The sequence below is a fragment of the Pongo pygmaeus genome, chromosome 3 (genome assembly GCF_028885625.2).
Source record: "Pongo pygmaeus isolate AG05252 chromosome 3, NHGRI_mPonPyg2-v2.0_pri, whole genome shotgun sequence".
NCBI classification, from domain to species: Eukaryota; Metazoa; Chordata; class Mammalia; order Primates; family Hominidae; genus Pongo; species Pongo pygmaeus.
The window spans coordinates 182,790,860-182,804,818 of record NC_072376.2 but is presented as its reverse complement, the minus strand read 5'-3'; the positions used below and the strand labels follow the sequence as shown (position 1 = coordinate 182,804,818).

Sequence of the window (13,959 nt, the reverse complement as noted above, 5' to 3'; positions counted from 1 at the left end):
TTTTTAAATATTAAGATGGAACTAATGTGTAATGAAATAAAACGCACAGATTAGAAGCAGGGTTACAATTTTTTTTTTTTTTTTTTGAGACGGAGTCTCGCTCTGTCGCCCAGGCGGGAGTGCAGTGGCGCGATCTCGGCTCACTGCAAGCTCCGCCTCCCGGGTTCACACCATTCTTCTGCCTCAGACTCCCGCGTAGCTGGGACTACAGGCGCCCGCCATCATGCCTGGCTAATTTTTTTGTATTTTTAGTAGAGACGGGGTTTCACCGTGTTAGCCAGGATGGTCTCGATCTCCTGACCTCGTGATCCACCCGCCTCGGCCTCCCAAAGTGCTGGGATTACGGGCGTGAGCCACCGCACCTGGCCAGGGTTACAATTTTAAAGGGCTTCCCTCTCCTCCAAGTCCAACCCCATGTAGTCAAACCCTAATGTAGCAAGAGTCTGAACTAGGGTAGACAAAGGGAATGAAAATGTAACATTTATATTTTATAAGCTGTGCCTTTCTTCTCTGCTTTGCTTATATATTCCATCAAAACTGAGCTCAGGAATCACCTCTTCTGTCCCGCTTTATTTTATCACCTCCAGACTGCGTTGCCTCTCCTCCTCTATGCTTTTTCAACTCAGGGCATTACTCCCTTTAATTACTGGTTTACTTACCCATCTCCCCCAGTAGTCTTTGATATGGATCAATAAACAATGGCCCGTGAACCAAATTTGGCCCCCTATCTCTGTTTGTAAATAAAGTTTTATTAGAACACAGCTAAACTTAATTGTTTGCTTATAGTCTGTGGTTGCTTTTGTGCTATAGTGGAAGAGTTGAGTTGAGACAGAAACCATCTGGCCTGCAAAACCTAAAATATTTACTGTCTGGCCATTGACAGAATAAATTTGCTGACCCCTGATCTCTGAGCTCTTTCATTAATTTTTTTTTTTTTTTTTTTTTTTGCTAGTTCCTGCACATATCTGGTACATTGTTGGTACTGAATAAATTTTTGTCAAATTAAGAAGTACAAGTATGGGAAATATGGTAATAGAAGAACACTATCTGTGAAATGAGACATGAATGGTTTCTAAGATGTGTTCCATTTCTACTGGCAAACTCCATTTTATCAGTAATACTCAACATAATTTTCACTTTCCTGACCTCTCCCTTGTTGAATTAATTGCTGTCTTATTGTATATATCTCTGTTAAAAAGCTTATGCAATTATTATAGGTATTTGTGAGTATATTCCTTATCACTGTACGGACTCCTTAGAGAACTGTTTTTGATCTTTATACTTAAAATGCCTTACGTGAGTATAGAAAGGAACTTAACAATCTGTGTAATCATTAAATAAATATAGAACTGAACTGAAGAGTTTTTTTTTTTAAAAAGAAAATTGTTTTTTAAAAAAAATACTGAAGAGATAGAGTAAAAGGTAAACACGTTACCTTTCATTCCCTCTTCTGCAAATCCACTTCCCTGAGGTAAACACTGTTAACTGATTGGTAGCTATCCTTCTGTGCTTCCTTCCTTTATTCCTTCTTTCCTTCCTCAGTGCACACACACAATTAGATAGATTCAGGTATGGAATATAAGCATATTTTTTTAAATAGGGGTATACTATGCATACTGTTTTGGAACTTCTTTTTTCACTTAATAGTACATAAACAGTATACATAGAAGTGCTTCATTCTTGTCAGTGACTGCATAGTATTTCTAGTATAGTGATAATACAATATATTTAATCAGGCCCCTTGTTGAACATTCAGGTTGTTTATATTTTTGGGTTCCGGCTAACAGTGCTGTAGTAAATATCTTATTATATACATGGTTTTATATTTCTGATATTATTTGTAGGATAAATTTGAAATTGAAATTGCTGTTTCAAATGGTATGTGAATTTAAAATTTTCACATATTTTGACAAGATGATTATAATTAACCTTTTCACAAACACCTGTGAGAAAAAGGCTTCTTTTCCCAACATTCTGACCAACAGTATGTATTATTTCATTTTAAGCAAGATAATATGGTATCTTAATTTTTTTTTTTTTTAATTTGGGAGGGAGTTTAGTACTTTGTATATGTGTTTTTCGGCCATTTTTTCGCCCCGTCATTCGCCTCTCCAATCTTTTGTCCACTTCTTATTTTGCCTGCCAGTACTTTTCTCAGTGATTTGAATAACTTTTGCATCTTAGAGAACTAGCAATCTATCACTTATGTTGCAGGTATTTTCTCAAATTATTACTAAACTTGATTATGTGTATTTTGCTCTACAGTTGTTTTAAATTGTATGTAGTCAACTTTATCAGTCTTTTTCTTATGACTTAAGCATTTTATGTCATGTTTTGAAAGTCCGGCTTTAGTCAATTGTTACAGATAATTAACCTAGGTTTTCTTTTATTTTTTTTTTATTTAAAAATGCCATATACTTGGAATTATTTTGATGTTAACAATGAGATAGAAATTAAGCCTTTTTATTTCCAAGTGGCCATCTCCAGAGAAGAGTGTTTATATATAATAAATGTGGGAAGAGAAAAAAAGTCAGAGATGTCTTCCAAATTTCCAGCTTGATATTTTTTGCTTTTGTGATTTTTATACTTTAAAAAGCATTATAGAGGTTAGATGCAGTGGCTTGTACCTGTAATCCCAGTAGTTTGGGAGGCCAAGGCAGGAGGAACACTTGAATCCTCAGGAACTCCTGAGACCAGGAGTTCAAGACCACTAGCCTGGGCAACATAGTGGGACCCTGTCTCTATAAAAAAAATAAAAATAAAAAACTAGCTGCCCGTGGTGGCATGCACCTGTAGTCCTAGCCACTCGGAGGCTGAGGCTGGAGGATCATTTAAACCCAGGAGTTTGAGGCTGAAGTGAACTGTGATAACATGATTGCACTCCAGCCTGGGTGATAGAGCAAGACCCTATCCCTAAAGAAAGGGGAGGGAGGGGCGTTATAGAAAAAAGATGTATTAAAAACAGAGGAGAATCACTTGTTTGTCTTAATATTATAAATATAAATTATTTCCATTTTCACTCATAAAGTTACTTTCCACATTTGTTTTGATTTATAAGAGATGACCCAGAAGCATCTCTTACATTTTGGATTTAGTATGTGCAGAGCTTGTGTTGACTTGAATATCTATTTAATGTCAGTGCCTACAAAGTTAAAAGAAATTGTAGCCTAAAATATTTTTTTAAGGATTTAGTTCCTCTTATCCCTAAATATTCTTGAATTCTTTTAATGGTCAAGGAGAGGCTTGACAGATCTGATTTTTCTTCCTAGATTTTGGACTGGTTTGTACAGATATGTTTGGCCCTGAAACATGTACATGATAGAAAAATTCTTCATCGAGACATTAAATCTCAGGTATGTTATTCTGTCACTGATAACTTCTCAATGGATAAAGACATGGAACCTTCATTGTTTTGGGCCAAAAATTGTTGAACCTGATTTAGTGTGCATCAGATTATCTGTCTTGTCTCTTCATTTTTATCCTATTCATCTGCGTCCTGTATTAGATCTCCTGCTTGCTTCCCATACTCTAAAAATTACTTTCCTTCCCAGTCTCTAAAACTTACAGAACGTTTTTTATAACTCCAAAAAGAACCTCGTACCCATTAGCAGTGAGTTCCCATTCCTCTCCACCTAGACTGTGGTAACCCTTAATCTACTTTCTGTCTGTGTGGATTGGCCTATTCTGGACATTTTATATAAATGGGTATTATGAAGTATGTGCCTTTTGCCTGTCTGTCTGTCTATCTATTGTTTTTGAGATGGAGTCTCACTCTTTTGCCCAGACTGGAGTGCAGCGGCATGATTTCAGGCTCACCACAACCTCCACCTCCCAGGTTCAAGCGATTCTCCTGCCTCAGCCCCACGAGTAGCTGGGATTGCAGGCACCTGCTACCATGCCTGGCAATTTTTTTTAGTTTTAGTAGAGATGGGGTTTCACCATGTTGGCCAGGCTGATCTTGAGCTCCTGACCTCAAGTGATCTGCCTGCCTCAGCCTCCCAAAGTGCTGGGATTACAGGTGTGAGTCACTGCGCATGGCCCCTTTTGCCTATTTCTAAGTCATACTATTTGTTTTTTTGTTGTCATTGTTGAGTTATGCAAGTCCTTTTCTTGATAAAAGTTGTTTCTCAAATATATGATTTGTAAAAATTTTCTCCTATTTTATGGATTGTCTGTTTTCTTGATGGTGTCCTTTGATGCACAAAAGTTTTTAATTTTGATAGTCCAATTTATCCTTTTAATTTTTTTGTTTGTGCTTTTGATGTCATATCTAAGAAACCATTCCCTAGCCCAACGGCATGAAGATTTATTCCTGTATTTTTCTCTAGGAGTTTTATATTTTAGTTTTGATATTTAGATCTAGACTCCATTTTGAATTAATTTTTGTTTATGATTTGAGGTAGGGGACTTCATTTATTCTTTTGTATGTGAATATCCAGTTACTCTAGCACGATTTTTTTAACTGGATTTTAAATTTTATGAAAAATGTTGACTCAGAACTGGACTGTAACAATATTTCTAGCGTTTTTTTTTCCTGTCTTTTACAGAACATATTTTTAACTAAAGATGGAACAGTACAACTTGGAGATTTTGGAATTGCTAGAGTTCTTAATAGGTAACGTGAATTTTAAACTTTGTTTTGATACAATGTTTTCAGCGAACCTTCAATCCATGATGATGTATATGTGATAATTTATAGTATCTTTAAGTACGTTCTTTACTGGGATGTTGCTTTATTGGGACATGTCCTGAGAAAGGCATCATTAGGTGATTTTGTCAGTGTGTGGATATTATAGAGTGTACTTATACAAACCTAGATGATAGAATGTGCTACACAGGGAGGCTGTATGGTGTAGCCTATTGTTTCTAGGCTACAAACCTGTACAGCATGTTCTGTACTGAATACTGTAAGAAATTGTAACACAATGGTATATATTTGTTTATACATAGAAAAGATACAATATAAAAGATAAAACATGATATACCTTTATGGGACACTTACCATGAATGGAGCTTGCTGGACTGGAAGTTGCTTTCTGTGAGTGAGTGAGTGGTGAGTGAATGTGAAGACCTAGCACATTTCTGTATGCTACTGTAGAGTTTATAAACACTGTACAATTAGGCTATACTAAATTTATTAAAAAATAAAGTAATTACTCTACAATGTATGTCAGTCACCATGTCACTAGGTGATAGGAATTTTTCAGCGTCATTATAATCTTATGGGACCAGCATCATATATGCGATCTGTTGTAGACCAAAAACAACATTAATGTGGCACATGACTGTGTCTTAAGCTTCTCCAGTAATTTTATTTTTCTTCTAGTACTGTAGAGCTGGCTCGAACTTGCATAGGGACCCCATACTACTTGTCACCTGAAATCTGTGAAAACAAACCTTACAATAATAAAAGGTATTTAAAATGATATTCATTATATGATGTATTTCCTTTCCATTTTTTTGTTGTCATGTTTATTAACCTTTGGAATACTATTCTAAAATAAATAATACATACCTGTAAACACATACGTATATATAAAATGTTGTTAATATATGGTGAGGGGAATTGTAAAAAAGCTCTTTGATTATCTTGCTGGAAGAACCGCAGAAAGAATCACCTTATTATTTATGTTATAATTGAGAGTAGAGTGCTTTCTTTGGTCTTTTCTTCATGATAGTCACTTCTTATGAAATTATTGCTAATATTTCTTGAACACACTATAAGCCAGGTACTGTTTTGAGTTCTAAGTATTCTCTCAGTCTTCACAATAATTTTGGGAGATGTAGGTATTAATCATTCCTCCTCTTTTATAAGGAAACCAAATGCAGAGAGAAGCAAAGTAACTTCTTTGAAATCCTTGAGTCTAGTAAGTGGTGGAATCAGCATCCAAACTAGGCATCTGGCTTCCAAGCCCATATTTCTAATCACAGCACTGTAGTCTGGCTAGCAGACTATATAATATGTGGGTAGAAAGAGCGATTCTACCATTAAGTTCCTGCTACCCTTTATTTTCTCTCTCATTGGAAAATCCCAACCAAGGTAACATTGGTCAGTAGCTGTTGCAAATTTCTTAATACATTTTGAATGTCCATTAAATTAGTATTTTGTTTTATAATTTTTAAAATCATGGTATTTTACAAATAATTGAAAAAAGTTTGAGTTTTATGAAATAAAAATAAATAGAATTTACATGAATTTTTTTGATATTGTTCTTTTAAATGTTAAATTTCTTTAATGAAGCTTCAGAGTAATTGTTGGGGCAACCATTTTCTTTTTCCAATCTGGGACAGCTACTTTTGTCATTTGATTATGGTTGAAATTTTTAGTTTTAAAGGAAATTTTTTCTGGAGCACATATTTTTCCAAATCACTTTTATGCTGTTTATGTTTCCTTTAAATGAAAAAATTTTAAATACTTAGAGGAAATTTCTCATTTTTATCTTCTCTAGTGACATTTGGGCTCTGGGGTGTGTCCTTTATGAGCTGTGTACACTTAAACATGCTGTAAGTAGAAGTTTCTGAAATACTTTTAAAGTTATGTTAAAAAGCAACTATAATGTTTTTATTATATTTTAAGTTATATTGTCTTTCAGGTAACCCTTATCCTAGAAATTCTCCTCTAAGTCCGTTTTTTAATTTCTCATTTTTTCTGAACTATAAATCGATTTCCCTTTGTATATATGCGTATCTAGTATATTTGCTATTTTATAATATTTCATGTTGTTTTCCAGAAAATTATTTCTAATGACAGAAATAAATTTTGCTATTTTCTTAATGTTAAATTTTGTATGAATTTGATATTTTGGCTTAATAAATTTTACTAGTTTCGTTTTAGTGAATTCTTTCAAAACACCCAGATTGAGTTTGGAATTGAACTAATTTAAAGAATTTCATTCCATATACTCATTGATGACTTTTATCAATTTGAGTAATCATTAATTCAGAGTATTTAAAATTTTTACTTTTGAGACTTTTTTTTTGAAATAACATATAACACACTAAAAAGGGGAGAGTTCTTGTCCTAAGTAGGTTTAATCTTAAAAAAGCAATTTTTTGAAATGGAAAGTGATTAACATTTTTTACCCACTGATTAAACAATATTGTATTTTCATTACACAAAACTTCAGAAAATATAAATAAGTGAATAAGGATCATAAGCAGTTCTTCCAGCCAGTATTGACTACCTGTAAAATGAAATTTTTTCTTCGTCCCCAAAAGTTGGATTAGACTTTATAAGAAGTTTTATAACCTGATTTTATTGCTTAATACTATTTGGGGAATATTTTTTCTTGTCATTCTTTTTAATGGTTGCATACTCTTTTACTATATTGCCTTAGTTTTTTTTTTTCTTAAGGAAAAAAGCATAAGCTGACAAAGTAATGTGGGATGGTGGTTATCAGATGCTTATTTGAAATAATTGATCAGTTTTTCTGCAACACAGTTATTTGAGCTTTAAACCATTGGTTTGTGGGTTTTTAAAAAATCTTTTCATCTACATTGCTCTGTCACCATCTCTTCTGTATTTTGGGATTGTTTACTCTTAAGTAGCATGTGTCTTAAGATACATGAAATTCAGTAACTTACCCTTTATGAAGAGCATGTCAATTGAGAGATAAACGAAAGTGCATTGGAATAGAGAACCACATCTTTTTTGCATTTAGGATTCCTATTTAGGTGTACAGATGTTTCTATGAGATTGAATTTACTCAAATGACATTTAGGAGAGCTCAACATTTAGTAGAACTTTTATAATCACTGATGCCTAATTTATAGTACATTTTATTTTCTTAATATGTATATTAAAAAGATATTAACATTGTACAATTGTTCTGTAATATTTCAGTGGAGATATCAAAAGCTTAATATTGCCCTCTTTCAAAATGAAATCTTCAGATTTTAAACTGCCCCGCTTCTTGTTTTCTTTTTACTTTAAAGTTTATATTGTATTTAATTCTGACATATATATTCCTATTAAGATATTTTTTATATTGCTGATTTCCATAGCTTTTAGGAGCATCACATGCATACATAATAGGGAGCATTGTCTAAAAGGAAAGTATTAGTAGTTTTATTTATTATATTTTCCCCCAATACTTTTAGTTCTGTAGTTAATTTCTTGTTCTAGTCATTACAACAGAGGCACTAAAAGGCAGGTCTTAAATGAAGACCAGCAGGTTGTTCTTTTTCTGCTTGTGGTTCTTTGGCCCTAATTTTGCTTACCTCTAAGGCATAACCTTTCACCATTTGATTATTGTCATAGTTTATGAAACGTTTATTTAATACATCCCATCTTTAAATATTTTGAATAAGTAAAAATTACTCTTATTTTTTGAGGGCTGATATTAATTCATAGATAACCAAGTAAACTTTGCTCTAGAAGACATATTCTAATTATTTGGAAGAGGATTGTGTTTCTATTCTATATTGGTAGGAAAAGAACTATTTCTTATTACCGATATTCTCAGTTTCAATTTATATATGTTTCCTATATGTTATTTATTTTCTGAAATTTAGTTTGAAGCCGGCAGTATGAAAAACCTGGTACTGAAGATAATCTCTGGATCTTTTCCACCTGTGTCTTTGCATTATTCCTATGATCTCCGCAGTTTGGTGTCTCAGTTATTTAAAAGAAATCCTAGGGATAGACCATCAGTCAACTCCATATTGGAGAAAGGTTTTATAGCGAAACGCATTGAAAAGTTTCTCTCTCCTCAGGTAAGTTCTTTTTCCTTTAAAATTAAACAGTAGGGTTATGTTGATTAGCTAAGACATGGCCTCCAGTGTTGAGGAGAGCACATCTGGACCTTGGGGGAATGGCGTGCCTTTTTCAAACTACATTAGTGTCACTTTCCTTTCCATGCTCTTTCTTTTTCTTCAGACAGAGTATTGCTCTGTTGTGCAGGCTGGAGTACAATGGCAAAATCATAGCTCACTGCAGCCTCAAACTCCTGGGCTCAAGCAGTCCTGCTTCAGCCTCCTGAGTAGCTGAGACTACAGGTGTGCACCATCACACTCAGCTAATAATAAAAAAAAAAAAAAATTTTAGAGACAGAGTCTCATTATGTTATTCAGCCTTGTCTGGAACTCCTGGCCTCAGGTGATCATCCCACCTTGACCTTCCAAAGTGCTGGGATTATAGGTGTGAACCAGTTCGCCCAGCCTTTCCATTCTTATATAACTGTTTTCTTAATGTTTGCTTTCCAGTTATGTGTTATTCCTCTGTTCTCTGAATTTCTAACTGTAAAATCATTGAGCATTTCTGTGCTTCACTCTCCTCACCTGTGAGCAAAGGGATTATTAAATGTATCTATAAGGTTGTTGTCAGAATTAAAAGTGATAATACACATAAAGTGCTTAATGTCTAGCATGTAAGTGCTCAAAATATTTAATGTCTTAAATATTACCTACATATCAATGTATTTTACTAATACAAAATTTTTTAAAATTATTTTTGAGACAGGTTGTAGTTCTGTTGCCCAGGCTGGAATGCAGTATCATGATCATAGCTCACTGCAACTGCCATCTCCTGGGCTCAAGCCATCCTCCCATCTCAGTCTCCCAAGTAGCTGGGACTACAGCCACATGTCACCATGCCCAGTTAATTTTTGTATTTTTTGTAGAGACAGGGACTCACCATATTGCCCAGGCTGGTCTTGAACTCCTGAGCTCAAGTGATCTGCCCACCTTGGCCTCCCAAAGTGCTAGGATTACAGGCATGAGCCACCACACCTGGCCTATAAATGTATTATTAACATAATTTATATATTATAGTTATATTCTTTTTGATAGGAAATGACTAGAAACCATTTATATGTAGGTATACTAGATTATTGACTCATGATTTCTTCTTTAGTGCACACATGTAGGTGCATAATAAATATTTGTTGAGTTTAACTGAATTTTAATTTCACAAGATTTTTAAAGCAATCTATATCAAATCATTAGCATAAGTTATTCATAAAAATGTGATCACCTGAAATTGGAATTGTTTTACTTTTCTGGTTTAGTGAGGCCTTTGTTAAATAACTGTTAACCTCTTCAGTAAATAAGATATTCAGCAAAACTATAGTTTTTTTTTTATTACTTTAATATGCTCATGGAGGAGAAGGAAGTATATATCCTTCTGACTTAACAGAACACGCATGTGACCAAATACTCTTCAGAAAACAGAGATGTTGATTTTACTGTTACTACCAGGAGAATGCATTAGTATGCAAGAAAGCCAAATAAAATTTGGAGATTAAAGGTTACTTGTATAGGTCATAGCAACAGCCTCTGAAATGTGGGTGTCTTACAAGACTCCTTTGTTATAAATAACATTTGCGAGGACACTTTTATTATGTAGTGTACTATTGTTTTTTTGGCAGCCACTAGAGAATAAACAATGACTTCATTTAGTCTTGCTGAGGTTTCTTTCTCCCCATACCAGGAGTTGGGACATACCGTCTCAAGGCTGAAGTACTGGAATTTATCTAGCTAGCAATGAAAGAGAAAATATTCAAGCCTAAAATGTGCCAAACTTATAATATGAAAAGAAACAAGGGTAGATTGTGATTATTCACAAATGGAATATTTGACATTATCTGTTTAGTATATACATAGACCCTACTTGTTACTATTTAAGCACCACTTAGATTTCATTCTTCATGAAAACCTTTATCTGCTGTTCCTCAGATTTATTTTCTACTGTATATCACTTGTTTAAAGATAAAAACCTTTATCTGCTGTTCCTCAGATTTATTTTGTACTATATATCTACTTGTACTTAGGTGAGAAGCTTTGTGATATTTTTTTTTTTTGAGATGGAGTCTCACTCTGTCACCCAGGCTGGAGTGCAGTGGTGCAGTCTCAGCCCACTGCAACCTCCACCTCTGAAGCTCAAGCAGTCCTCCCTCCTCAGCCTCCTGAGAAGTTGTGATACCTTTTTTTAAAGGCTATAACTTTGAAACAATTCATGAGCTTTAGTGTAACATATAAACTATTATTTCCAGTATCACTATAATGCTCCCTGCCATTTTAATACTTCAGTCCTCTCAAGGTCATCAACCGTGGTTGATAGGGCCTAGTTTTCAGTCTTGTGCACTGTGGCAACTTCTTCCTGGATATGGCTTGAAAAACCATGGATAAGTTCTGATTCATTAGGAATACAGGGACTGTCCAGTGGAATGCTCTGTGATGATGAAAATGCTCTATATCTGCATTGTTCAATATTGCAGCCACTAGCCACATGCGGTTAGTAAGCACTTGAAATGTCCTTGGTATAACTGGAAAGCTTCATATATATATATATATATCTTAAATTTTAATTCAAATAGGTGCATGTGGCTAGTGGCTACTCTATTGGACAACATAACAGGGATTTCAGGATCTTCTTGGATTCTATATGCCCCATCTCTCAATTCACATGACATTAACACAGGAAAACAAAGACTTCTCCAACAATGGAAGAAATGATTAGATTTGGGGACAAGATGGAGATCATAAACCACCTGTTTTCTTCCAAGAAAAAGAAAAGGAAAAAAATGCATTTGTTGAGAGCAGAACACACGTTCACATGGTTGCTCTAAATTGCCTGTGAGCCAGACTTGGCTCTTACATTTGTCCGCTAGTGAAAAGGTTCTCAAACTTTAGCATGCATCAGAATCACCTAGAGGGCATTGCTGAGTCTCACCACAACAGTCTCGGTTTCAGTAATTTTGAGGTGGAGCCTGACAGTTTGCATATTTACTAAGTTCCAGGTCATGCTGATCCTGCTGGTATGAGACTTTGAGAATTGCTTCAGGGGTTTTCTTAATGGGAAAAACAACCCCCTCAGATCATGTATTATTTTGCCTATTGGAGTGTCTGGACCACTGTTAATATAGGAAGATTCTCTCACCAAGGCTCAGTTCTCTTGAAAAAAGAGAAAATTCACTTGCCTTTGCCTTCCCCACAAAGTAAGAAAAAAAAGCTTAAATCGAGTTAATTCTTTGTTGGTATCATAGTTTTGAAGTTAAGGAGAGAAAAATATGGAGTAAGGAGAAAAAATTACTTGCATAAAATGTAAATGATTTTTGTTCCTGATTTATAAACATCTATGTTTATAAATGCTGGAGAATATATAATGGAGCGTTTATACTAATATTAAATGGAGACATTTGTTAAATTAAGAATATTTACATATTCAATAACTTAATAAAATTAGTTATAATTTATAATTATGAGCTACAAAACTCATTGGAGATGTTGAGGAATCAGAGTAAAGTTAAAATAACTGAGAGATTACTAGATAATTTCTTTTCATAATGAAGTGATTCTTCAGTAGTTTTGAAGAAAATGAAGGCTATGGATGCACACAGAATATAGAGATTTTTCCAGATAGGTAGTTGTGTTAAATTGCTGAGAGATGAAACAGGCAAGTAATGTATGGATGCCTACCTTGTTCATTAGATTGATTTGAAAAGAAAGCCTCTATCTGGAGAACTAATAAAAATAAATTGGTGCTGGGCACAGTGGCACATACCTTTAATCCCAGGACTTTGGGACACTGAGGAAGGAGAATCACTTGATCCCATACATTCGAGACCAGCCTGAGCAACATAAGGAGACCCCCCATCTCCATAAAAAAATACCAAAAAAAATTTTTTTTTAATCAGCCTGGCATGGTGACACACGCCTGTGGTCCCAACTAATAGGAGGCTGAGATAGGAGGATTGCTTGGGCCTAGGAGGTCAAGGCTGCAGTGAGCCATTGTCTCACTGTACTCCAGCCTGAGCAACAAAGTGAGACCCTGTCTCAAAAACATACACCCATAGATACATACATAAATAAGATTGGGAGGGAGTTAGCATGAGAGAAATTTATTGAATGGATTTTTTTTTATTTTTCTTCATTTTTAAAATAGAGACAAGATCTCACTGTGTTGCCAGGGCTGAACTCTAACTCCTTTCCTAAACGATCTTCCCCTCAGCCTCCTAAAGTGCTGGGATTTCAGGCATGGCCATGACACCTGGGCTTCTTTTTTTTTTTTTTTTTTTTAAACTTGGTTTTAGTACTATTTATTTGGCAACATAATTACTACTGAAAAGGGGGAAAATGTATTATGATTAATGGGTAGATTTTTTATTTTGAAAATGTAACATCTTTTCTAATTTTTTTCTCTTTCAACCTCAGCTTATTGCAGAAGAATTTTGTCTAAAAACATTTTCAAAGTTTGGATCACAGCCTGTACCAGGTAAATGAAATGTGATATGAAGCCTTTCATCTGTTTGCAGTAATCAACCCTAATTAAACTGGAAATATATGTAGATATAGTAAGTTGGGATAATTCTAGCATAAATTTAATCCAGAGGAAATGCACCTTAGAATTATTAATGATTTATGGCAATATACAGTTTCTTATAAATTAATAACAACATTCTCATTTATTGTTCATTTTATTTAAATGAAATCTGGCCTGAAATCTTATATCTTTATCAAATGCCTAGCTGATATTTTGAGAACGTTGTTATAGAATTATAAAATGTCCAATTTTGGTGTAAATCTTTATATAAAATATTATCTTTTTTTTTTTTTTTTTTGAGGTGAAGTTTCGCTCTTTCCCAGGCTGGAGCGCGGTGGCGCAATCTTGGCTCACTGCAACCTCCTTTTCCCGGGTTCAAGTGATTCTCTTGCCTCAGCCTCTGAGTAGCTGGGATTACAGGCATCCACCACCAAGCCCAGCTAATTTTTTGTATAAAAATACTAAAAAATAGAGATGGGGTTTCACCATGTTGGCCAGACTGGTCTCAAACTCCTGACCTCAGATGATCCACCCGCCTCGGCCTCCCAGAGAACTGAGATTACAGGCGTGAGCCACCGCACCCAGTCGTAAAATATTTTCTTTGAGAAATATTTCATATTCTGAATTTTTTTAAGTAAGTGAATGTGAAGTCAAGCACTTTCTTAAAGATAGGTTTTCTTTTAAACAATGTGGCCAGT

At 34.6% G+C, this 13,959-nt stretch overlaps 1 protein-coding gene across 17 annotated transcripts in view; it reads left to right on the top strand.

Moving 5' to 3' along the window:
- NEK1 (NIMA related kinase 1) overlaps positions 1-13,959 on the top strand; it is a 216,646-nt gene that overhangs the window by 18,568 nt on the left and 184,119 nt on the right. For all 17 annotated transcript variants that reach the window (XM_054485170.2, XM_063664283.1, XM_063664282.1 and 14 more), the window contains 6 exons: positions 3,270-3,353; positions 4,548-4,615; positions 5,327-5,413; positions 6,450-6,504; positions 8,515-8,715; positions 13,153-13,213. In XM_054485170.2, coding sequence (XP_054341145.1) covers positions 3,270-3,353; positions 4,548-4,615; positions 5,327-5,413; positions 6,450-6,504; positions 8,515-8,715; positions 13,153-13,213 — 556 coding nt within the window. The remainder of the gene's footprint in view (positions 1-3,269; positions 3,354-4,547; positions 4,616-5,326; positions 5,414-6,449; positions 6,505-8,514; positions 8,716-13,152; positions 13,214-13,959) is intronic.